Below are 24,445 nucleotides of genomic sequence, written 5' to 3'. Positions count from 1 at the left end.
GCAAGACATGATTTCAGCAGCCATTTCTGTCTTGTGTTCTCTGGCAAACGACAGATCAAGCTATACAGGAGATGAAACTAGCTAACCTCATTAGTTGCAGTTAATGTCCCCAACTTGAATTTATTCAGTTCCCTTTTAAATCATATGTATCAGCAGCCATAACTACATCTTGTGGCTTTGAGCTCCAAATTTTAAATATGCACTCTTTGAAGAAGTGCTTGATTTTCTCTATTTTGAATCTCCCAATTCAGTGGATGACCCCATTCCGATCTGGGTGGAATGAGTGCTGGAGAAAAGCTTCAGTTATCCAGTGGTTTCCAAGGGAAATCTAAACTGGTTTTTATACCATCTCAAGATAATGTTTTATTTGATGCCTTCTGTTCTTGAGATCAGTAGTGGACAATGCAGAGTCGGCATCCAACCCCTGGTGCCATTTTTGCAGGCCCTGCACCCCCACTTCCCACCCCTAAGAACTTGGCTGCCACATTTTGCTACCAAATTTCAGCTACAAGCCACAAAAGACTTTTAAAATAAGAAGTAAAAGTATGGAGTCAATGCTGGCTTATATATATTTGAAATGTTGGAAATGCATTGATTTTGAGGTCTTTGGGCGCATTACTATCATTCCGCAGAGAGGAGAGAGAAATGCGCAGAGTATCCATTTCAAAAGCCAGAGATTGTTTAATGGGAAGGGGCAGAGCACAGTTGTGAAAAACTCCTTTAGAGTGGTGGACCAAATCCTTCTCATCCACCCCACACTCCAGTAGGCTGGGTTTTCTGGAATGTGGCTGGGAACGCAGGCAGGTCACAGCCAGCGAGGTTTCCTTCTTTCACCTTAAGTTCTTCCCACCCTGTCTCCTATCAGAACAAGTGCAGTGACCACCAAACCTAAGTGGGTTAGCACAAAGAATTCAGACTAGTCAGCCTGGTGGCCAAATTCATCCTGCAGGACAAAGTTTCCTTCTATTAGGAAAGTGTGTGCCCTAACTTTGTGCTAAATATAATAATAATAATAATAATAATAATAATAATAATAATAATAATAATAATAATCCCCTCCCTGCACCCCCGCAGCGATGTTGACCGGCTCTATCTGCCTAGAAGATCAGGGGGCAGAGGACTCTTACAAGTAAAACAAGCAGTCAAAGAAGAAGAACATGCTCTGGCAGAATATGTAAAGCAAAGTAAAGAACCTGCTTTGATTGAAGTCAAAAATCAGAAACTCCTCAAAGCACAGCAGACAAAAAACCAGTACAAGAAAACCACACTACAAACTAGAGCTGACAACTGGCACAACAAAACATTGCATGGAAAGTTCCTTGACAAAATTGAAGGAAAAGCTGATAAGGAGAAGACCTGGCTCTGGCTCACAAATGGGACCCTGAAGAAGGAGACAGAAGGCCTGATCCTTGCAGCCCAGGAGCAAGACATCAGGACAAATGCAATTAAGGCAAAGATCGAAAAATCAGCTGATGACCCAAAATGCAGACTGTGCAAGGAAACCGATGAAACCATTGATCATATCCTCAGCTGCTGTAAGAAAATTGCACAGACAGACTACAAACAGAGGCACAACTATGTGGCCCAAATGATTCATTGGAACTTATGCCTCAAGTACCACCTGCCAGCAGCAAAGAACTGGTGGGATCACAAACCTGCAAAAGTATTGGAAAATGAGCAAGCAAAGATACTGTGGGACTTCCGAATCCAGACTGACAAAGTTCTGGAGCACAACACACCAGACATCACAGTTGTGGAAAAGAAAAAGGTTTGGATCATTGATGTCGCCATCCCAGGTGACAGTCGCATAGATGAAAAACAACAGGAAAAACTCAGCCGCTATCAGGACCTCAAGATTGAACTGCAAAGACTCTGGCAGAAACCAGTGCAGGTGGTCCTGGTGGTGATGGGCACACTGGGTGCCGTGCCGAAAGATCTCAGCCGGCATTTGGAAACAATAGACATTGACAAAATTACGATCTGCCAACTGCAAAAAGCCACCCTGCTGGGATCTGCACGCATCATCCGAAAATACATCACACAGTCCTAGACACTTGGGAAGTGTTCGACTTGTGGTTTTGTGAAACAAAACCCAGCATATCTATCTTGTTTGCTGTGTCATACAACGTCGTTGTGTCAATAATAATAATAATAATAATACTTTATTTATACCCCGCATCTCCCCAACGGGGACTCGGGGCGGCTTACATGGGGCCATGCCCAGAACAATACAATATAAACAGCATATAAAAGAACAACACATCACAACACAGTGAACAATACAATAAATAATAATATCCATTACAATACAAATCAAGGAAACAATGAAAACAAGGGCAGACCACATGAACATTAAGTTAAAACTTGGGGTGAGAAAGACATAAGAATAAAAACCACAGCGAACAGGGTCATAAGGAAGTGGGGTAGTCTAGGGGATAGATATTAGAGGGAGCAACGGAAAAGAAATATAACATAGTTACTCTCCAAAAGCACAACGGAAGAGCCATGTTTTCAAGTCTTTCTTGAAGGCTACTAATGTGGGGGCTTGCCTAATCTCAATGGGCAGTGAGTTCCACAATCGGGGGGCCACAGCAGAAAAGGCCCGCTCCCTTGTTCCCACAAGGCGGGTCTGGGATATCGGCAGTGGCGACAGGAGAGCTTTCCCTGATGATCGAAGGGATCGGGTAGGCTTATGATAGGAGATACGGTCACGAAGGTAGGTGGGTCCCAAACCATTTAGGGCTTTATATGTGATGGTATACACCTTGAATTGGGACCGGAAAATAAACGGCAGCCAGTGGAGCTCCTTAAACAAGGGAGTAGATCTCTCCCTGTAACTCGCCACCGTTATTAATCTGGCAGCTGAACGCTGGACCAATTGTAGTTTCCGGGCCGTCTTCAAGGGAAGCCCCACATAGAGTGCATTACAGTAGTCCAGTCTAGAGGTAACTAAGGCATGAACCACCGTGGTCAAGTCAGACCTAAATATAGGGTTAAACAAAGTTGGCGTTCACTTATAAACCAGATGTTGGCCTCAATCCTTTCGGCAATTTGTTCTCTCTGGCTTTTTCACCGCTTTAAGGATACTACCTAGTGTAAGCCACATTCTAGTCAATTAGAATCAGGCTCAGCCTTGCTGTCTTCATTATTGGGAGTGCAAGAAAGCCTGGGTCCTTTCATCTCAGGGTGAAACCAATGCTTGCGTACTTGTGCCTGCAGCAACAGCAGACAAGGCTTGTGGTAGGATGTCCAGGATTGCCAAGAACCACGAGAAGTAAAATTCACCCAGTTCCTACCTCTGCCTGTAGTTGAGAGGAGGATGGTTCTCCTACAACCCAGTGAAAGTTTGGGTTTCAATCATAATGGTCTCAGATCAAATCCTGGGTTCATATTTCAGGATTTCCCTGTTATAGAAATCAACACTACTGCAGTAAAACAGGGATGAGATTTTTGACGACGGATACAAAGCTTTCTTCAGCTTCTACAAAGCTCCCCTCCCCACTTTTGAGGCAAATCCTTGATCTGTCTAGCCCAGTGTTCCAGTTGAGAGCCGTTCTCTAAGATCTTGGGCCATGAAAGGTCTTCCCCAGCTCTGTGAGACCTTCAGCATTCAAAGCAATTGCTTCACTGCTGAGCATGGGCCCACTCCTGTCATTCAAAAGTTCACCGAAATAGATGAGGAGAGAATCTACAGAATGATTATCCAAAAAGTTCATTTGAGTTTTCAGGTTGGCGTGAAAGGTGGTGACTCATCCAAGGCGACCCGGTGAGCTTCATTCCTGAGAAGGAATTGGAGCCTGGGTTTATCATCTCCAAAACTGAGTTTCCAGCAGCTTCACTGCCTCTTTTCAAAAACGTTTATGTGATTTGATGTGGTTGCTGTAAATGTTTTCATTAATGGTTGGGTATTCTCCCAAAATAGAGGCATGTTGTTTGTTATTTGCCATCAAATCAGCTTTGACTTTTGGCGACCTTGTGAACGGGAGTTCTGCAAGAGTCCCGGTCATGAACAGTCCTGCTTAGGTCTGGCAAACAGGGCAGCTTTGGGTTCTTTTATTCAGACTCTATCAAGCACTCTTTCACACAGTTATAATTATGTGGAGGAAGAGGGTAAACTGTGCCTGCAGGACTTCCTCTGCTCTGCCCTTCTCCATGCATTGTGACAGCAATGGAGATCTGGAGAGAAGACTCCTCTCTGCACAGTATAATATTTGCAGTAGATCCATCTCTTGGTTCGGGCTGGGACTATTAAAGTGACCTGGACCACGTATAGATAGTTTACCCCACGTTTCTCTTAGATGCCTGGGAAGGTTACAACAGCTGTCCCTCTGACCTTGGACAGAGAACAAAGCCTAGAACAATAACGCCTGTATCTTTGAAGTATGTGAAGTGTCTAGCCTAGCTGAGCATTTTCTAGGTCCTCTAGTGCGATTTTATGGTATTCTTGAGCCAGACGTTCTTCATATCAATGGAGTTCACTTGTATATCCACAAGGTCCGGGAACATATCCCCTGTGGATACAGGGTCATACGGTATTCACGGTAGCATCTCCCTGTGGCTGAGTGCCCTACACAGAGAATGATTCATGGAGGATTTTGAGCGGTCTCATTCTTGAGACCTAACTTTGTTCAACTTGAGGATGATGGGAGTAAAAGTCATAGAGGAAGGGACACCCCAACTTCTCCCTCTACTTCATCAAGTGGAAGAGAATACCTGAAAGGGGTTAGTGTCATCTGTCTTGACACATCTCTTTGGGGAGATTTTTCAGCAGGACCTCTGGAGTAAATCCCACTCACCGTTGCCAAAAAGCAGAGTAGAGTCTGCAGCTGACGGGGATGGTGCTGCTCCCATCATTCCCGGTGTCCTCGAACTCTTCTTTTGTCTGTGATATCCTACTCAGAAACTAGCTCTCTTGCTTTGGTGTTTAAAATGCCTGTTTGATCAGAGGCAATCAGAACTGTGTACTTTAGAAGACTGCTGGGGTCACAAACAAAGGTGAGGAACTAAGTAGGAGCAGATGGATTTTTAATGATCAAATATCTTAAATCCATGCATATGTTCCCGCTAATGGGGGAAGAAAGGGAAAGGCCTGAAGTCTCCACGAAGCGATGTTGTTGTTTTGGAAGTGTTGTCGGCGCGCTCGGTGGGGCGTCTACTGCCCAACAACAAGACTCTTAAGCGGCTCTGCAATTACGCTTTCCTTATTGTCTGTCCTCGCATCTGCTCCATCCAGCCTCGGCAAGAAGATTGCACCTTCTGGAAAGTGCTAGTTGGCAGAAAAGCTACAGAAGGAGGACCACAGGCATCTTTTTATTGTCTCTGCTCAGCTCCTTCCCCTGCCTCCATCAATCTAGGTTCATGGAGGATAGATGGGTCTCTTGGAAAGATTAACTACGATAGATAAACACTGCCTCTGTTTTTTTTCAGACGGATAGGCACTTTCTTTCCCCCTTTTTGGAACAAGTCCTTTGCCAGAGTTTATTATTTAGTTAATTAAATAATTAATTTAATAATTGGTATCCTACCTTCCTCCCAGCAACAGGACCCAGAGTAGCTCACAACAAATTAAAAGCAAATGCAGCTAAGAAAATTCTATTAAGAACACAGTTTCGAGCACATTGAAAACACAATTTAAAAAAAGATAAAAGCACAGCACACCCCAGTAAAAGCTTCTGCTGCCAACTGATGCCAAAGGCCTGCCTCAATAAAAAGGCCTTTGCCTGCTAGTGGAAAGAGAGCTTAGAAGGGGAGACTTCCACAACCTGGGTCCAACTATTGAAAATGCTTTCTTCCCCTGTCATTCACACATGTGCCAAGAGATAGCCTTTCCCCAAAGAGCTTAAAACTTGGGAAGGGCCATATAGGGCTTTCCATGTCATAACCAGCAGTTAAGATTTGACTTGGAAATTGTATTGCATTGGACTGCCTTTCCTAAATGCTTGGAGGTGAGGTCTTTATTAGCGGGTGTACTCAGTTGTGCATTACATTTTTTTTTAAAAGGTGCAAGGTCTCCTTTTAATATAATTTTATTACAGATTTTCATGTTATATATACAACAAAAGAGTGAGAACATATTTCATATAGAAAGTCAAGAAAAGTATAGGAAAAAAGATATCTAACTACCCACCCCTAAAAGTGAGAAAAAAGCGGGAGGGAAAGAGAAAGAAGAGAAAAAAATTGTAAAGAAAATAATTAAAAAGAAATATGTATTGGATTTCCGTTCTTCTTCCTTTTGTTTATTTCTCTTCAGTCTTTTAAAGTTATTTAAACTTTCTTTCCCGTTTGTTCAGTTCCTGTCATTATTTTCTCTCTTCTTCTTAAAGTTTATAGTTTTGTTTTATGTAGACCTCAAATGTTGACCAGTCAGTCATTTTTACTCCTCTGCCTGTATTCTTTTTTAGTAGGAATGTTAATCGGTCCATATCTTTTATCTCCTTTACTTTATTAAGCCAAGCATCTTTATCTGGGGTTTTGTCAAGCTTCCACGTCTTAGCAAAGACCATTCTTCTTGCTGCTGTTGTTAGGAAGATAATTAATTTTTCTTTATTAAGGTCTGCAAAGACTTCTCAATCAAACATTCCTAGAACATAGATTTCTGGTCTAATTGTATATTCTATTTTTTATTATTTTCTGAAACTCTCTATGTATCAAGGTCTCCTGAAGGTGTTTTTTTTTTTAAATGCCCATTTAAAGTTTTTGTGTTTATTTAAGTATGCATGCCTTCAACTTGCCTATTTGACATTTGGTAACCCCATTACTTTCATAGTGTTCTTAGACCAAAAAATCTCAGAAGTGGTTTTGCCAGTTCAATCTTTTGAAATAAAGTCTGCAGCATATGTTTTCTTTCTTTTTTTTTTGCAGTCTCCCACACAAGTGTCAACCAGGGCTTGCCCTGTTTAGCTTCCAAGAGCAGATGGAATCAGGTGGCTTGTCTTTCTCTCTGTTTGTTTCATGTCACCTGTTGACTTAGTAACCCCAATGAATTTTGGAGAGTTTTCTTAGACAAAAAGTGCTCAGAGGTGGTTTTGCCATTGCCTTATTTTAAAATATAGCCAACAGCACCTGGTATATTTGAGGAGTTGCTCTTTCTAAGTATTCACCAGGCTTAATAGCTTCCAGGATCAAATGGGATCTAATGCCATCAAGATATTTCAGTTTTTACATATCAAACAGTGTGGCTATCAGGGAACTATTTGACACAACTGCTAGCTTTCATAATGATACCGAAGATGACAGTGATTGAAACGCCAGAGTCCTGTTGGATCAGAGCAAAATCCATTTAGTCCAGCAACCTATTTTCCAGTGGCCAAGCTGTATCTCTGCAGGATGGCCAGAAGCAAGACATGAAAGCAATATCTTTTTGCTAGTAATTGGCATTCAGTGCCATACTGCTTCTGAATATGGAGGCTCGGTTGAGCCATCATGGTTCGTAATGATGGATAGGCCTGTTCTTCATTAATTTGTCTCATGCTCTTTGAAGGCATCTAAGCTGCTAGCAGCTGTCATCCTATCTTGTAACAGCAAAGTTCATAATTCATACATTGTGCGCCGAAACGGTTTTCCTTGTCTGGTAAAAGTTAACTATATGATGGAGGAACTCTTCAGGCCGAGGAGGAGGAGAGCTTGGATGGTCAGCATTACAGTGTTGTATCAGAATAGGTCGCAACACTCCTTTTTAAAGCATTTGTTCAGTTGGCAACCTATCTGCAGAATAGCAAGATTTGGTGATACATGTTCCCCATGCAGAACCATAAAAGTCATTTTCTGATGCTTTTGTTGGCATTTCTCTGAGCAACCCAGTTTCACTTTAAGCTTTCCCATTCTACCGAATGCTGCCATGTTGTGACTGGATCACAAGGATGGAGCATTCTGGATTGGGGGGATCACGGTGCAACTGTAGTCATGTCTACTCAGGAGTAAACTGGTGGCGTGTTTTCACTTGTTAGTGAATATTCAGTGCCAGTGCCAGAGGTTACACCTTTTCTGGGACCACACATCAGGGGTCAAGGAAGACAGGCAAAATTTGCATCCCAAAGACGATCCTCTCCAGCACTTCACTTCTTTACAGTGACTATATGTACAGCCTTTCCCTCTTTCTGTGATGCTGGAGTGGTGCACCAACAGAACTCCAGCCTCTGAATTTAGTGTATAGAATGAAAAAAATTTGGGGGTGGGGGAGTGAAGGGGCAAGAGCATGCTTGTTCAGTCCGCACTGTACAGGTTTACCCTGATGTGTGGTGCTTCTCTTTCCCCCTCCCAGGTTTAAAGGCCACACTCCTCATTCAGAAGAACTGCTCGTTGATGAAGCGCTGATGAGAGCAGGCGGCTTGGCCCCCCTGATGAATGGTACTTGTGGGCGCCTAAGGTAACACTCTGGTCTTGCTCTTTCCTATTAAATACTTTCCCGTGTCAGTATATTTTATGATTTGTCTGAAGGGCTTTACAGGATGCTTTAGAAAAGTTTCCTTCTCCTTTGTGGTCTCTGTGAATCACACAAATGGGTTGTTCTGCAGAGCAAACTCTTTGTGTGATTTCATAGATGACCACTCAGAGAAGTCACAGGTTAGTAGCCTGTCTTTTAACAACGGTGCTTGCTCCTTTTTTGGTAGAGGGGTGTGGTGTGTATCTTAAATGTGTCAAGCTGAGAAGAAGAAAATTGCCCTATATATAGTACTCATGTACAAAACATACAGAAATGTTAGTCAAAAAATCAACCCAGAAAACTTGGGAGCGACTGAGCCACAGGCCAACGTGAGTCCTGTATGTACCTTAACTGTTATAAAACAATGGAACATCCCCTTCTCTAAGTATAGAGGCAATAGTCAAGAGCTTAGTACATCCTGGAAGGATTTAAAACAAGCACTAATCCCTTCTGCTCTCCATCATGGCATTGCTTTTGGATTTTTTAAATACCTGGGCAGGGAAATGGCAGTGGCAGCCTGGGCTGGTTGAACCTCCTTAGGCTGCATGGATGCTCTCTCCTTTTTGTGTAATAACTCTTAACTTTCCCATGGGTCCTATCAAATCCATAATTTTGGCACCAAAACCTACTTTGAGTATATGTATCCTAAATTTGCAGCATAATCAGTACAGTCAAGGAAGGAAGTATTAAGTAGGTTTTGCAGTTAAAGTTTCAGAAAGCAAAAATAATGATGATTTAAGAATCATAGATTCATAGTGTAGAGTTGGAAGAGACAGCATGGGCATTCTAGTCCAACCTCCTTCTGCCATGTAGGAAAAGCACAATCAAAGCACCCCTGATAGATGGCCACCTAGCCTCCTCTTAAAAGCCTTCAAAGGAGGAGCTTCCAACGTAACTTTAAAGCAGACAATGATGGCATTGAGATTGTCAAAGATTCCCTATACCTTGGCTCAGTCATTAATCAAAATGGAGATTGTAGTAAAAAACAAAACAAAACCCAAGACTAGGCCTTCTTCTCATCTCTGTCCTACTATAAAAGGTATTGCAGCTCTTCAACTAGAATAACAAATGGCCCATTAGGACCAGAAATGGATGCCTGGGTAAGGAGTCCTGTTTTTGATCAGTGCCAATATCTTAATATCCAGGCACAAGAAGAACCTGTTGTAAGGATACTTTAGGACTCCTCGCAGTCCACAAAAAAGCTTACTGCACGTAAATCTTGTTGAACACACTTTGATTTACTTCAGAGGAATTATGTAGAAGATTGTACCATACATGTACATTGAGTCCTCTAAGTAAAGTTAGCTTTGCAGAAGCACAGTCAAAGTGTCCTGGCTTTAGATTCCTCCATCTGATTATACCATGAAACCTTCTGGTCTGGTCATGTGTGTTTGACTCCTGTCCAACTCTCCAACTCCAGAAGAATTGGCCTAAACGGATGCTGCCCGAGTCCCAGACCAGCTGCCTTGAGTGCGGATCTTGGGAAAACTCAGGGTATAATGAATGAAGTGATTGATTGATTGTTCTCCTCATGTCTTTGGATGTGTTAGTTTGATCCACACTTTCAATTTGTCATGTAAGGTAGGGATCTTTTTCTTCACTTATTAATGTTCCTTATAGAACAAGATTTGCCTCCTGCTAGGGTGATGGTCTTCCTTCTGTAGATAAGAATGTGTCAGTTCCTCATATAGATGGTAGTGAACTGACTCAACTCTGTGGGATATTTTTGGGTCCGGAACGCATTAACTGATGGTTAGAAAACGCACGTCTTCGGCTGATACTTTATTCTGTTCGGCAATCTCTCCTCAAACACCTGCATTTCCTTTGATAACAGGTGGATGAAAAGCTGTCATCACCCACATAAATCTGGGGTGGGGGAGCGAACATGGGGGAGTTGTGGGGCTGTGCCACGAGCCTGGCTTGTTTGTCCATCTCTCTCACTTTCTCCTGGAGTCATTTTTCAGCATTAATGCGCCTCCCTCCGCTCCCCGGTCTCCTTGCCAGCTGGTTGCGAAGTTTGGCAGCAAGACGTCAGAAAGTTTGTTTCCTGGATTCATTCATCAGCTCTGGAAAGGTTACCAGATGAATGCGCCCTAAATAATTTAATCTAATGTAAAGCCAGAGGAGGCTAAGACGACAAGTCCATTTGTCTCCTTTATGCATTTGAATATGGAAGTGATGTTTGCTTCAGTTTCTGAAAAGAGCGCCTGGGTGATTATTAGGGATGGAGGATGGGCTGAGCAGCTGGACTGTGCCGTTGAAATGCCAGGGACGTTTTTTTGCTCCTTTTGGTGGGAAAGACATCAAAAAGAAAGGTGGAAAGAAAGTGAGCTCCTGCCTTCTACTTCACACGAACTTCCTTTAGATTAATAAAATACACCCCGAAACCCTGAGTCATTGTAATTCTCAACTAAATAGATCACTGTTTTTTTAAAATGGATTTTGCCATTCAGTTTGCCAATCCCCCCCTTTATAGGTAAAAAGTGTTTAAAATATTAAACTTGTTCAAGCGAGACATTAGAGTTTTGAAGGGAAATAAATGATACAATCAACAGCCGAAAAACATATTTTTTATAATTAACTTCTCATTTTGAGTTAATTATCTACAATTACCAAATCTAATTGCAATTTATTCTCTATTATCTCTGGGAGGAGTAGTGGGTGAAGGATTGTGTGTGCGCTTTTCTGGGAGGGCAGGAGCAGAGAGGTCCCACTATCAAGGAAGTCCTCAATGGGAAAATAAAGGCAAACTGGTATGAATGGAAGGACCCGTTCCTTGAGAGATCATGCTCCAGAATGAACTTTGCGCTCAGTGAAGCACCTTGCTACGTCTTGGCTTAGAGGGCATGGATGTGCTTGGCTTTTTAAAAATCTCACCAAAACGGTTTAGATTGAGCTTCTGAATGTCCAGGGGAATACATTCCTGGACTTCACATGAATATTTGGAACCATAATAGAAAACTCTATTGAAATGAAGGCTGTCTGGTCTATAAATACCACAGAGTTTTGCTGTAGGACCTTGTTTTTCGAGGACCAATCTCACTATAGCTGTGATATTCTATTCCTTCAGTGGAACTCTCTACCTCGAAGTCTGGTGGAAGCTCCATCCTTGGAAGCTTTTAAACAGATGCTGCAGGGCCATCTATCAGGGGTATTTTGATTGTGCTTTTCCTGCATGGAAGGAGGTTGGGATATATGGCCCTTCTGGTCCCTTCCAACTCTACAATTCTAGGATTCTAGGGTAAAGATGGTGTTGGATATGAAACACACACAAGAGTGTGGCATTAGGTAATTCTACATCGGCAAATGGGGTGGCCATGTCAAATAGTATGTGCTTGTTCATACTTGTGAAACTGCCCTTAAGACTTGCTCCAATGCAAAAGTTACTTGTAGTAGCAAAATACTACTACCTCCTGTTGATTCTGTTTAGAATCATTGCCCTTGTCGTCCAGCCCTCTGATGCAGATGGCTTGCTACATTTTTAAGTATGCAATCTGTGAATTATTCAGGATGATCAATACACCCAGTGCTTGCATTTGTGTGCACTCCTGACATCTGGAAGAGGTGAAACCTTTCTAGGAATCCACTCTTCCTGCTCTTGTATTTGGCTTGATTTTGAATATGAATCCCTTACAACAGGAGAGTGCGAGGGTAGGAGAGCGAGGGCTTTCTGAAGAGCGCATGGTGAGACTGAATGTCACGCAGGCAGATGCCTCGCTAATAATGAAGTGGTGCATAATTAGGTCTTGCTCTTCCTTTTAGGAGCCTTATGATATTTCATTTTCCTGAAAACCAAGCACGTCAATCTTGTGCCTGGTCGCATCAAGGCAATGGGGTCATGAGCCGTGGTGGGGCTACTTCTGAATGAGGTGCACCGCGTTCCCTCTGCCCCAGCGGAATTTGAGAAGGGAATTAAAGAATTTTCAAGCTGCTTCTCTTTTATTCAAAGTCTGCATATTTACCATACCAGGAACTAGGAAATCTTTGTTCCTCATTAGGGATTAGTTGGTGGTGTAAAAGCTGTGTTGGATTTGAATAGGGGTAACTTGGATTTACATCTTTACTCAAATGCGAATGATACTTGGGCCAAGGTAGAGGTAGTTTTACATTCTCTCTTACCACAGGTTTATTTAGGGGTAGACAGGATAAGCTCTGAATAAGGATAGGACACAGACATTATTGTCCAGCAAATCAGATGGCAAAAGATCTGGAAACCAAGCCCCGTGAGGAATGGCCTAACAAGGTGGGCACTTTTGCTTGGAGATGAGAAGACTTGACAGCTGATATGACAACCATCTTTCAATATCCAAAATGATGTCATGTAGAACTGTGCTTTATTAAACTATCTCTTGTGGGAAATTGGCAGGGCGTTTTTCCTAATACGATGGGAATAGTTTGTGCCAATTTACTAAAAGTGTGTATTTCTATCATGAAAACTCACTTTGGACTCTCAGGCAATGGCTTGCAGACAGGTCCTGGGTCCATGGGCCACCACTTTGAGTAGAGTGCTATTTAACATGAAGCCAGCTTGTTTTCTCCCTTCTCCAAAGACTAGAAAGTAGAAAGAAAAAGACAGGCTCGGCTCTATTGTGCCTTAGTTCCAAGATTGATGAAATGTCCACCCTTCATCCCAACTGCCACTGCCCTGGCCTTGGAGGGAAAGAAGAGCAGCCAGCATTTGCTGGACTTAATCTCCTCTCCTACTGCCACCCACTTTTCTTTGTGCAGCCCACATTTTTATATTGTAAGCCTGAGAGCAGGAAGCATTCAAAATTGTAAAATGATTTATGTATGTCACTATATAAATAAATGATAAATAATAGAATGTGAATCAGTGGATACTAATTCTATTTTTTTTCCTTCAAAGCAAGAAAAAAGTTTTGCCTAACATTAGGGAGAACTTTCTGTTAGTAAGAGCTGTTCTACAATAAAACAGGTTATTGGCTCACTGTTTTAGTAGTTGTTCTGGTCAGGTGACCTTACGAATGAGAGACTTCCAAGTCACCCGCCCTTCTCAGGTCTTGCAGACTCAGGGCCATGGATTCTTTGACTGGGTCCATCCACCTGGATTGGAGCATCCCTCTTTTCCTATACCTTTCTACCTACTGAAGCATTAGTGCCTTTTCTAGTGAGTCATGTTTCCTGCTTTGGAAGTCTTTAGATATGTAGAGATTGGATCACAATGTTTCAGGAGTGGTGGAACTGTGTATTCCAGCATGGTAGTCAATTGGAGCACATGGTACTTGTGACCTATTTCAACACGATGATTCTAATGATGCACTAAGTTGTCATTTGGTTAATGGGTGGCAATCTACTCGTCCAAGAGAGCACATCCCCTGAGCTCAGCTGATGGAGAAATCCTAGAAATTGTGGTCCAGACAAACAACCCTTCCAAGCAGCATTCATGGTAGTGATGCAAGTGTTTTGTTGTGCTCTTTCCTCTCTCCAGTCGAGACAGTTCCTTTGCTTGCTTCCTTCCTTGGTTGTTCCAAGTAGAAAGGGGCCACCTGCAGATTCCTTCTTCCCCTTTCCTCCTCTTTTGCCAGCCAGCTTGGCAGAGCATGAATGTAATCAAGTGTTAGATGGCAGAAGCCATGGGAGGCAGTGGTATTTTGCTCCTCCTACCTCCTCTCTTTGGGAAAGAGGTGGGGACAATATGGCCATCTTCTTTGAACAACCGCTGTTTCAAGTGGGGAGGTGGCCATATAAAATGTTCTGTGGGCAGATGGAGACATTCACTGTGTTCACTGAATGTGTCTTTCTGATGGGCAATGGTAGGTGGGGATAATTGTGAGTCACAGAGGAGTTAAGGCTTTTGCAGCTTCCAGTTCACAGTATTTCCTGGCATTTTGACTTACAGATCTTTCCAGAACCTTCTTTATTTGACAGAGATAGCAGGAAATAAGTTTCATTCTGAAGTGCAGAGGATAATGGAGATGCACTTCTATATTACTTTCAATCTCTAAAAAAGCAAGAAGTCATTTTTGAACTTTTGTTCAAAGAAAGTCTTTGAGAACTGCACATATTTTGAAGAGTATTCACAGTTTGTGACTTACAGTGCACAAAAATCGCTTGTGATTTTAAGAGGACAAGAAATAGCACTTTTTATCCAAGCGAACGAACCCAAAGGGTACTCACCAATGCGTCGTCTTCATCATGGAAAGAAGTGACAAGTGGAGTGCCGGAGGGCTCCGTCCTGGGCCCGGTTCTGTTCAACATCTTTATTAACGACTTAGACGAAGGGTTAGAAGGCACGATCATCAAGTTTGCAGACGACACAAAACTGGGAGGGATAGCTAACACTCCAGAAGACAGGAGCAGAATTCAAAACGATCTTGACAGACTAGAGAGATGGGCCAAAACTAACAAAATGAAGTTCAACAGGGACAAATGCAAGATACTTCACTTCGGCAGAAAAAATGGAAATCAAAGATACAGAATGGGGGACGCCTGGCTTGACAGCAGTGTGTGCGAAAAAGACCTTGGAGTCCTCGTGGACAACAAGTTAAACATGAGCCAACAATGTGATGCGGCTGCTAAAAAAGCCAATGGGATTCTGGCCTGCATCAATAGGGGAATAGCGTCTAGATCCAGGGAAGTTATGCTCCCCTCTATTCTGCCTTGGTCAGACCACACCTGGAATACTGTGTCCAATTTTGGGCACCACAGTTGAAGGGAGATGTTGACAAGCTGGAAAGCGTCCAGAGGAGGGCGACTAAAATGATTAAGGGTCTGGAGAACAAGCCCTATGAGGAGCGGCTTAAAGAGCTGGGCATGTTTAGCCTGCAGAAGAGAAGGCTGAGAGGAGACATGATAGCCATGTACAAATATGTGAAGGGAAGTCATAGGGAGGAGGGAGCAAGCTTGTTTTCTGCTGCCCTGCAGACTAGGACACGGAACAATGGCTTCAAACTACAGGAAAGGAGATTCCACTTGAACATCAGGAAGAACTTCCTCACTGTGAGAGCTGTTCAACAGTGGAACTCTCTCCCCGGGGCCGTGGTGGAGGCTCCTTCCTTGGAGGCTTTTAAGCAGAGGCTGGATGGCCATCTTTCGGGGGTGCTTTGAATGCGATTTCCTGCTTCTTAGCAGGGGGTTGGACTAGATGGCCCATGTGGTCTCTTCCAACTCTACTATTCTATGATTCTATGATTCTAAGAAAACTGAGGTCCAGTATTTTGTTGAAAGTCTCACTTAAAGGCACCAGATCCCATCTGATTTTGGGACTAAGCACAGTCATTTCTGGTTAGTACTTGGATAGGAGACCAACAACCAATACCAGGTGCTGTAGGCTTATTTTAGAGGAAGCAACTGGCATAACTACCCAAGAAAGGTCTGTGAAATTTATGAGGGCGCCATAAATTGACAGACAACTTGAAGGCATACACAGACATGCACAACATGATGGATGGGATAAGGCTATGAAATGCTAAAGTGTCCTTTTGTTGTGTAGCTGTTCTTGGAGGTGTTGCCCCCCTTCCTTATTCCAGCATGTTTTGCATCCCTTCATTTTCTGCAGCTGTCATTCTCATTTTTGGGTGCTTAGAGGAGGTTCCATCTCACCCTGGAGTGTGATTTTCCCTCTGATATTTTTAGTTAGCTGGAAATGTCAAATGCAAAATTTCATAGCACGTCCTTCTCTTTAAATGTGCGTTGTTATGGTGATCATTCTGGGAAGGGAGTGCTGTCGGCTTTTTCAAAAGATTTTGTTTGTGGCGTAACCGTTCTAGTAAGAGCAGGGTGAACGTGGTGTTGGTCAAGGGAATTATTTCTGCTACTTGTTCAAAAGATCTTTTGCCACTTTTTAGAAAACCACTGAACTTCAGAGTCGCTCTCTCCCTTTCTCTCTGTTTTTCTCTCTCTCATTCTCTCTCATCTTGGTTTACTCTTCCTGCTGTATCTTAATGCAATCAAAAGAGTGACAAAAGAGTGTGTACTTCTCCCTTGTTCCACTTCGTTTTCCAGTCATGGAAATACCTCCACTATCTTTCGCAGAACTGTATATTTCTTCAAGCAAAGCCCCCCCCCCCCCCCCCGGAGTCCTGCGTTATTCCATACGCACAGCTCTACCCTGCGGCTCTGCAGTTTTCCTCTTGGGTCCATCTGTCAATTCTTTTCAATCATGACACACATCACATCCTGCTATTTCAGCTCCCGGGTGTCTCTGGAGAAGGAGCTGCCAGTTGTGCCAGCGTTCAGATGGGGCCGCCAAATCCAGTCCTCTTGCGAGTTGGCTCCGGTCTCCGGAGGTGCATTTAATAACACCTTGAGCCACCTGCCCGGGCTTCATGAATTTACTTAAGCGTGATTTGCTTTCACTGCTGCTCCCCCCTTTTCTATCCTTTCTTCTGAGCAGTTTTAAACTGGCATTTTGACAACCCCCAGTGAACTCTGTTTGCAAATGGACGGTAAGCTTTTCTCCCTCCTTTCTCCTCTTTTCTTTAGTTAACTAAAAATTTCTGCTTAACGCACTTGTCACTATCTCTTCTAGCAGCCCAGCTTACCTGCCAGTGCCAGATCGGGTTTATGTTGACGCTTGTAGCTTTTGGAGAGGCAGGTAAAAAGAAAATAACCAGAGTAAGAGCCACTTATTTGGTCAATGAAATGTTCTTTAACAGATCTACACAAAAGTGCAAATGCTGACTTATCGGTAGATACAAATCTGACTTGTCAATAAGTGCCGTATCTCTGCAACAGATGGACGCCACTGCCCATTGTTGCATAACAGATGTCTATATAGTGGATTTATCTCATTACAGCCGCAAATAGGCTCAGCAAGTGGTGGCCTTTCGTGAAAGAGCCATTTGCTCTTCTGCGCCATTCCATGGAAACTGCTTTCACTAACCCTCCAGCATTACTTACACTTTTTAGCTGGAAGGCATCCAATTACTCTTTATTTTTCAGGAGCTAGCCCTAGATGTTTAGCCTACATGGACTTTCAAGTTTCTTGGTGGTCTGTGGACCCTTCTCTCGGAATTCGGTGACCCAAGAGCACAAAGGAGAGATCCTAGCTCTTCGCTTTCATACAATAGTTCTTTCAAAGCCATACTGGACCCAGGACTTCTTTCTGGCTCTTTGTCATTATCAAAAAGGGTTCCAGAAACACCATCAGACACAGTCAGACTTATCCTGGTTCACCTCCTTCCCATTTGCACTACTTATGAAGTCTTAAAACGTCTCACTTTGGAAGAAGACATGAAGCAAATGTACTACCCGTTAGCACACTTTCACCATCTCCTAAAACCATCCGTTAAAGTCTCAGAAGTCCCTTGACACAGAAAAGTTGGTCTTATTTCTTACACTAGAACATGTTGATCAATTTGCCAATCAGTCAGACCAGGATTTGCTTTAACATCTTCAATGGATTGAATGAAAGCTCAGTCTCTTGCTGTGTCTGTCCTTGACAAGACCGTCAACTCCATGTCCCCCCACTTCTACTCCCGTGGTCATGACTCTGTTCCAGCACATGAAGAACTATACTCGGAGTTCTCTGCAACGCAATGCCCCGTTGCTTGCCAAAATACCTGCTTCAGAGGTGCATCTAAATGAGTTCAGGAGTCCACCCCTTTAGGTTTCAGCAAGATTTGATTTTATTGTTATGAATGTGTGTGTAGACTCCACCGTCCCTTTTGACCCAACTTACCCCTGCAGGGATTTATCCCGGTGTGTCTTGGGCTATTTTGAATTGAGCTGAGCAGCTTTCCATTGGTATCCAGCTTTTTCCAAACTGTCCATTATGCTTACAAGAGTGCTAATTTTTTTTCCAGAGCCACACAGAGAAAATGTTAGATTCGACTTGGCTGATTTGTTCTTCGCGCTGCTCCCGTGGTGAAGAGGATTGATTTTTGTGTTTCTTTTGATGTTTGGCTTGCTTTCTTTGGGAACGCAATGCTTTTGGCCTTAATCCTTTAACCTTGAATCTGAGCACCACCGCTTCGCGAGGGATCAGGGTTTTTTGATGGAGGAACGGACTCGTCTTTTGTTATATCAGATCAGCTGGGGGTGGTGACGGGTAGTGAGATGGATCTTCAGGCAATTTATTTCTCCGGTATTAAAGTGCTTGTAAATGTGTGAGAGATTTAGTGAGAAATGGCCGAGCCTAGTGGCTGAAAGACTGAGTTGTGAATCAGGAAGCCTCCAGTCTAAGTTTCATCTCTTCCAAAAACTGGTTGGTTAGGAAATCTCTACCCATAACCTAAGGGGTGATAATAATACTGGATCTCCTTACACCAAGACTGGGAATCTCTTCTTGCCCAGAGAGATGCATTTCCTTGGATTTAATCTGCCAGAGGTTGAATCTCCCTTACCCTGTTATTTTATTAACCCTATTTTATTTTATTTTATTTTTATCTCACCTTTTCTCCAGTTTGTTAGTGCAGTTTAAAGCAGAGTAAAAAAATATAACTAAAGACACATCCAAAGAAAATATCAGCAACGGAAAAGATTGGAAGGACGAACAAACTTTGCCCCCTTTTTTCTTTTCTTCATTCTCTCTCTTCTTTCCCCCCCTTTTTACCTACCTAGCTTTTTAAAATCCCATCTCTCCCCTTAGTTTTACTTTACCATTTTTCTTTATTACTAGGTAAATCTACAATACCATATTTTTTAAAAATAACTAAAATTCATAAAATGCCCCAATTAAAATGTGACTATTAAAATTTCAAACTAGTTGAAAATTGTAACCCTTCAAAAACAAAAGAAATAGAATATCCAGCACATAATACAACCCACTTTGCATCTCAATAATCAATCCTTAAAAGCCTATTGAAACAGAATAGTCTTCATCTGTGGAAAAATCGTAGGGAGGGAGACAGTCCTTCAAATAACGTGGGCCTGAGCCATACAGGGCTTTGTAGGTCAAAACCAGCATTTTGAATTGTGCCCAGAAATGGACCAGTAGCCAGTGGAGTCATTGCAAGTAGGGAGCTATGGATTCCTGTGGGCAACATCACTTAGCAAACAGATTGCAACTCTTTGGATCAACTGATTCCAAGGCAGCTGTGTCTGTTTTAAACCAGTGTCCAATGTCAGGAATGGTCTGGATAAGCGTGAACAAATTGAAACTTAATCCAGGCAGGACAGAGGTGCTTCTGGTCAGTTGGAAGTCAGAGCAGGTAATAAGGATTCAGCCTGTGCTTCATGAGATTACATGCCCTTGAAGTCTCAGGTTTGCACCTTGTGTGTGCTTCTGGACTTTGATCTGAGCCTGGGTCTCCAGGTTTCATCTGTGACTGTGATCTGCTCCTGAAAATAGAGCTGTAGCCAGTTCCTCCACTCCCAGATCTCACTCACCCCATCTAATACAGAAAGAGAAGTGTAGGTGTGCCCAATAGTCTTTGTAGGATCAGATACCACTTGGGGCAGACCCATGATTGTCATAGCAGAAATGAAGGCCTGGTCTTCCCCCAAAAACGACATTTAGTGTGTTGAGATCCTCAAGAGCTACAAGCCCAGGGGACTCTAACACCAACTCAAAGATCATCCCCTCTGTCTCTGGAAAATAGAATGTCGAACCAAGGGGTGGATGGTATATCAACAAAATCCCTAATCTATCCTGGCCACCCAGTTTCTGGTGCACACAATTGAACCCAGATAACTGTGTGATAGGAACCATGGACAGGCGGATGACATCTTGACAGACCACTGCAACTCCACTTCTCAGTGCCATGAGTCTTTCCAGCAGCTCCATAGAGGACTCTGGTGGACAATACTAAGAGAGGGATTAACCTCTGCTCTCTGGTCTCATCTAGTCGAGCCTCTATGATGCACATCAGATCGGTATATTAATCCTGAATGGGAGATGTTTTTCTATCCATTGACCTGGCACTAACCGTGTTTTTTGCCTAAAGCACTAAGTCAGATTGAAAGGGCAGCTAAATGTGGAGTCGTGGTATGGTAGTGGCTAGGTAACTAGGAATGTCCTGTGAATTTATGGTAGTAGCCAGCTTTGCTAGAGTCAAATTGCAAGAGGGTGACCTGGTGAAGCATGAATTTGTAGCCATAGCATGCTAATGCTTCCATGCCACCTCCTCCTCTCCCTTCCATCCCTGTTGCTTCTCAGTGGGCTGTTTCCCAGTAAGAAGGAGGAGGAGAAGGGGAGCTCTGGGATGGGACCGCAGTGGCTATGTCCCAGGGATGGCCCCTCGCCCGTACCCATTTCCTCAGGCAGCAGCTAGAGCCGAGATGGCTCCGCGATCAGCCCTTAATCGCCAGCTCATTTGATCCCGTATGCTCTGGATGTGCACATCTTGCCTCGCCAGCTGCTAAAGCTGGTTTTTGGATAAGGGCCCCCAAAGCTCAGCAAGTTATGGAAATGGGGCTGTAGCAGCTGATGGACAAATGAGAAGCAAAAAAAGGAGAGTGAGACTGGGAGAGAATCATTAAAGCTTCTCAAAGGGCAGTGTTTGTGGCAGCAGCTGCTCTTTCTCCCTACCCAGCGTCAGGAACGGCTCCGCAGGCAGCGGGAGGAGTCTGGAGCACTGGAGTTTTATAGGATCATTAATTATACGTTATAAAGCAGCTAAGCCTGGCAATCGTAGTGTGATGAATTTCATTATGAATGGCCTTTTCATATTCTTCATCTCATTATATTCAGTCCTTGTGACCCGGAGTTTAGCTAAAGTTATTGTTCAGGTTAACTTTCATTTAGCAGCCGTCCTAATTTTAGAAGCTGTATGATCTTTAGATTTTATGGAGAAGACAGTGTACTTAGGTGTACGTGTGTGTGTATTTTGCAGTAGGGTTCTTTTTTATGTATGTGTGAAACAATTCTCCTGCCTGGCAGAGAAAGGATTTAGGCCCGTCTTGATTTGCTCAGAGGTCTTCTCAGCCTTATCCCCTCGGGTAGCTTGTCCACTTGCACAAAATCGGCTATCATCTCTGTGAGGATGACTTCTAAATCCGCTGCTCTGCTTTGTCTCTCATACAACTGTCTTTCTGAAACATAATCTTGGCTGTCTAGCCAACAGCTCAACCTTAATCTTGCTAAAAAGGAACTCCTTGTTTTTCATCCTGACATCCTTTTCCTTTTTGGTGTCAACACCATTTCTTTCTCTCTTTGTTTTATGGAGTCTTCAAAGCTGCAGTTGTTGTTCTGCTTGCTCTGTCTTTCCAACTTTTGACCAAACTCCTTACAAACTTTTGTCTCCAAAATGTCTGAACCAGCTCTATTCTGTCAGTTTTGTGATGATGGGCCAACCAAAGCTATGAAATTTGTGCCTGCTTTTCAGAGCATACAAGCTTCTTCATTAAGCAAATATTTGTTGTTGTTGTTGTTGTTGTTGTTGTTGTTGTTGTTGTTGTGTGCCGTCAAGACCCTGCTGACTTATGGCAATCCCAAATCAGCATGGCATAGTGGTTTGAGTGCTGGACTACAAATCTGGAGACCAGGATTTCAGTCCCCTTCCTCGCATCTGAGAGAGTGTAACTTGCCCAAGATCACCATCCAGTGGGTTTCCATGTCTGAACAAAGATTCAAACCTTGGTCTCCAGAGTCATAGTCTAATGCTCTGCTCAAATCAGTATACCATGCCGGCAAAGATAGCTTTTAATAATTTGTTCAGAGAAAGAAAGCTGATAGTATTCGAGATGGAAAACAATATTTCAGGGAGAATGGGAGCCATTCTTTCCTTATTGTTTGAAAAGATTTCCTTCATCCTACCAGGATTTCAATGAGTACAGTCAGGCATATTAGGTAGAAAAATTAAAAGCAGATGTAATATTTAACAAGTGAAAGGTTTCCAATGGCATAAAATATCTGGGTGGGTAAGGACTTTTTTCCCTGATATCTAAAATGCTGTTATGGAGGAAAGAGCCCCTTTAAGAGGGGACTTTGATACTAGAGTTGCAACAACTAAGAAAATCATTTCCTTTGTTATGAAACATACCTTGCCTAAAGGTGAAACCTGAAGAAAGACCTCCAGGTAGAAGATCTCAAAGTGTAAGCAGTTTGATTTGGGACAACGTGAGTTATTTAGGCCTCCAGGCAACAGGGGCTTCAATGTAGATATCAGTCATGCCTTGAATTGAATTGTAGTCCTCTCTAATCTGCTTCTTTCCTGTGGGATAGGAAGTTTTTCAATAGAGGACCATTCCCGTGTCAGATTTCTCACCAGGGTTTTGGAATGGGGGAGCCCAGGAACAAATTAAAATACGCCTCTTGGAAACGGTGCTTGTGATCACGGTGGGACTGAGAGAAGGCCTTCTGCTGATCTCATTCCAGATTTTCAGGGAGATACAATCTGCTAAATCGCTGAGACTTGAGTCATATAGGGCTTATTAAGTAATAACCAGGCCTTTGAATTGTGCCCAGAAATAATGAAAATAATTGTTCCGAAATACCCCATCCATTCTCTAAGTGGCATGAGAAACAATTGTATGAAAGAAGAGGTTGATTCTTTTGTTTTATTAGAGGTAAGGTACAAATTAACCTGTGGATAAGTTGATTCAGGTTTTTTTGGTTGATTTTTGGCTAAAATTTCTAGACTTATACCTGAGTATATAGGTGTGCTATTGGCCACTGGGCTGGAGAGGTGGAGGGAACTCAAGAACGTTAAGTTCACTCTTGTGGCATGTACTATGATTTAATGTCACGTCAGCATGACCCCTGTCCAAGAAGCTATGAAACTGTAAAATTGCCTGTCTTGAGAAACCCTCTTCCCATAATTCGCATCCTGCGCCCGCTCCTCATTCGGCACCATGCAGTGAGCGGGAGTCGATGAGAATACTGCTGAAGTTGGGATTTAGGTCAGAAACTTTGTTAGGAAGAGGCTGTTCTGTCAATCTTTTCTGTGTTTTTCTTCGCTGAGTGCCAGGCAGGTTTTTTCCAGATATGTGGGCCCTTGATTTGAAGAATTGTTTTCATACCTGGGACTTGACATTTACATGGCTTTCTTTTTGTGAAAGCTGACAGCCCTGCTCGCTCGAGCGACAGCTGCCCTACTCCACTCCACACAAAAGGCCATGCGTGAATTCCTGGCGTATTGTCCCGCTTATAGTTTGCCGGCCCGACTTCAACAAAAACAGCCTTGGCTAAGGATAGTGTGTCTCCTCTGAATGAATGCCTGGAGGAGGTAATGGGCTGGATGAGGAAAAACGAATTGAAACTGAATCTAGACAAAACAGAGCTGCTTGCCATCAGGGGTCTAATCTGGAGATGGGAGGGTGTTAGCCAGTGCTCAATGGGGTTACACTCCCCCGGAAAGACTGTGTTCGTAGCTTGGGACAAGGGATCCTGAATCCGCCTCCCCGAAAGTCAGCCCAGGTAGATGGAGTGTTTACTACCATCTTTGGCTGACATGCCAATTGTGCCCCTTCCTAGGTTTGGAGGACCTAAAGCTGGAAGTCCACTGGGGGGTGGCTGCTCCAACCAGCCAGAACCCAAAAAGGACCCCCTTTATATCGACCACTCCAGTCCAACAACTAAATGTGCTGTCGGAATTTAAAACCTATCTAAAGACCTATCTCTTCTGGCAGGCCTACCCAGCCAGTTTTAAGCATGAATTTTAAACTTGTGTCTTGTTTTTTAATTCCGTCCTTTGTATTTAATGTGTATTTTATAGAAATACATTTTCAAATGTATCTTTTGTAGAACTACATTTTAATATGTGTGGTTGTAGATTTTTTTTGCAATGTTCGTGTGTTTTGACTGTGCTGGGACCCACCTCAAGCCATGAGGAGGGCTGGCTAATAATAGTAATAATAATTATTATTATTACTATTGTTATTATTACACTCTTGCAGGACTTTGGTGTAGTGGAGGGGTTCTTTTCTCTCTATCCGCCCCCTTCTCCCTTTTGAGAATTACTTTCAAGGGATGTGGAAAGGAGGGAGAATAATTTCTAATCATTTTCCTGTTTATTATGGGAGCCAATTAGGACCGATAGTTACGAAGGGGAGGATCAAAACATGATTGATTTTTTTCCAGCAAAATTAGGACAAGGCTTCTGAGAGGGTGTGCTATCATCAGTGTAAAGATCCATTTAATTCACCAAGTTTTTTGGAGGAGGCAAAGACTTTTGGTAT

At 43.0% G+C, this 24,445-nt stretch overlaps 1 protein-coding gene across 3 annotated transcripts in view; it reads left to right on the top strand.

The window, feature by feature from the left end:
* kiaa1328 (KIAA1328 ortholog) overlaps positions 1-24,445 on the top strand; it is a 252,717-nt gene that overhangs the window by 181,417 nt on the left and 46,855 nt on the right. For all 3 annotated transcript variants that reach the window (XM_008119155.3, XM_008119154.3, XM_062972600.1), the window contains one exon: positions 8,261-8,365. In XM_008119155.3, coding sequence (XP_008117362.2) covers positions 8,261-8,365 — 105 coding nt within the window. The remainder of the gene's footprint in view (positions 1-8,260; positions 8,366-24,445) is intronic.

Source organism: Anolis carolinensis, chromosome 2 (genome assembly GCF_035594765.1).
Source record: "Anolis carolinensis isolate JA03-04 chromosome 2, rAnoCar3.1.pri, whole genome shotgun sequence".
Lineage (NCBI taxonomy): Eukaryota > Metazoa > Chordata > Lepidosauria > Squamata > Dactyloidae > Anolis > Anolis carolinensis.
This window is presented reverse-complemented; position numbering and strand designations above follow the sequence as displayed.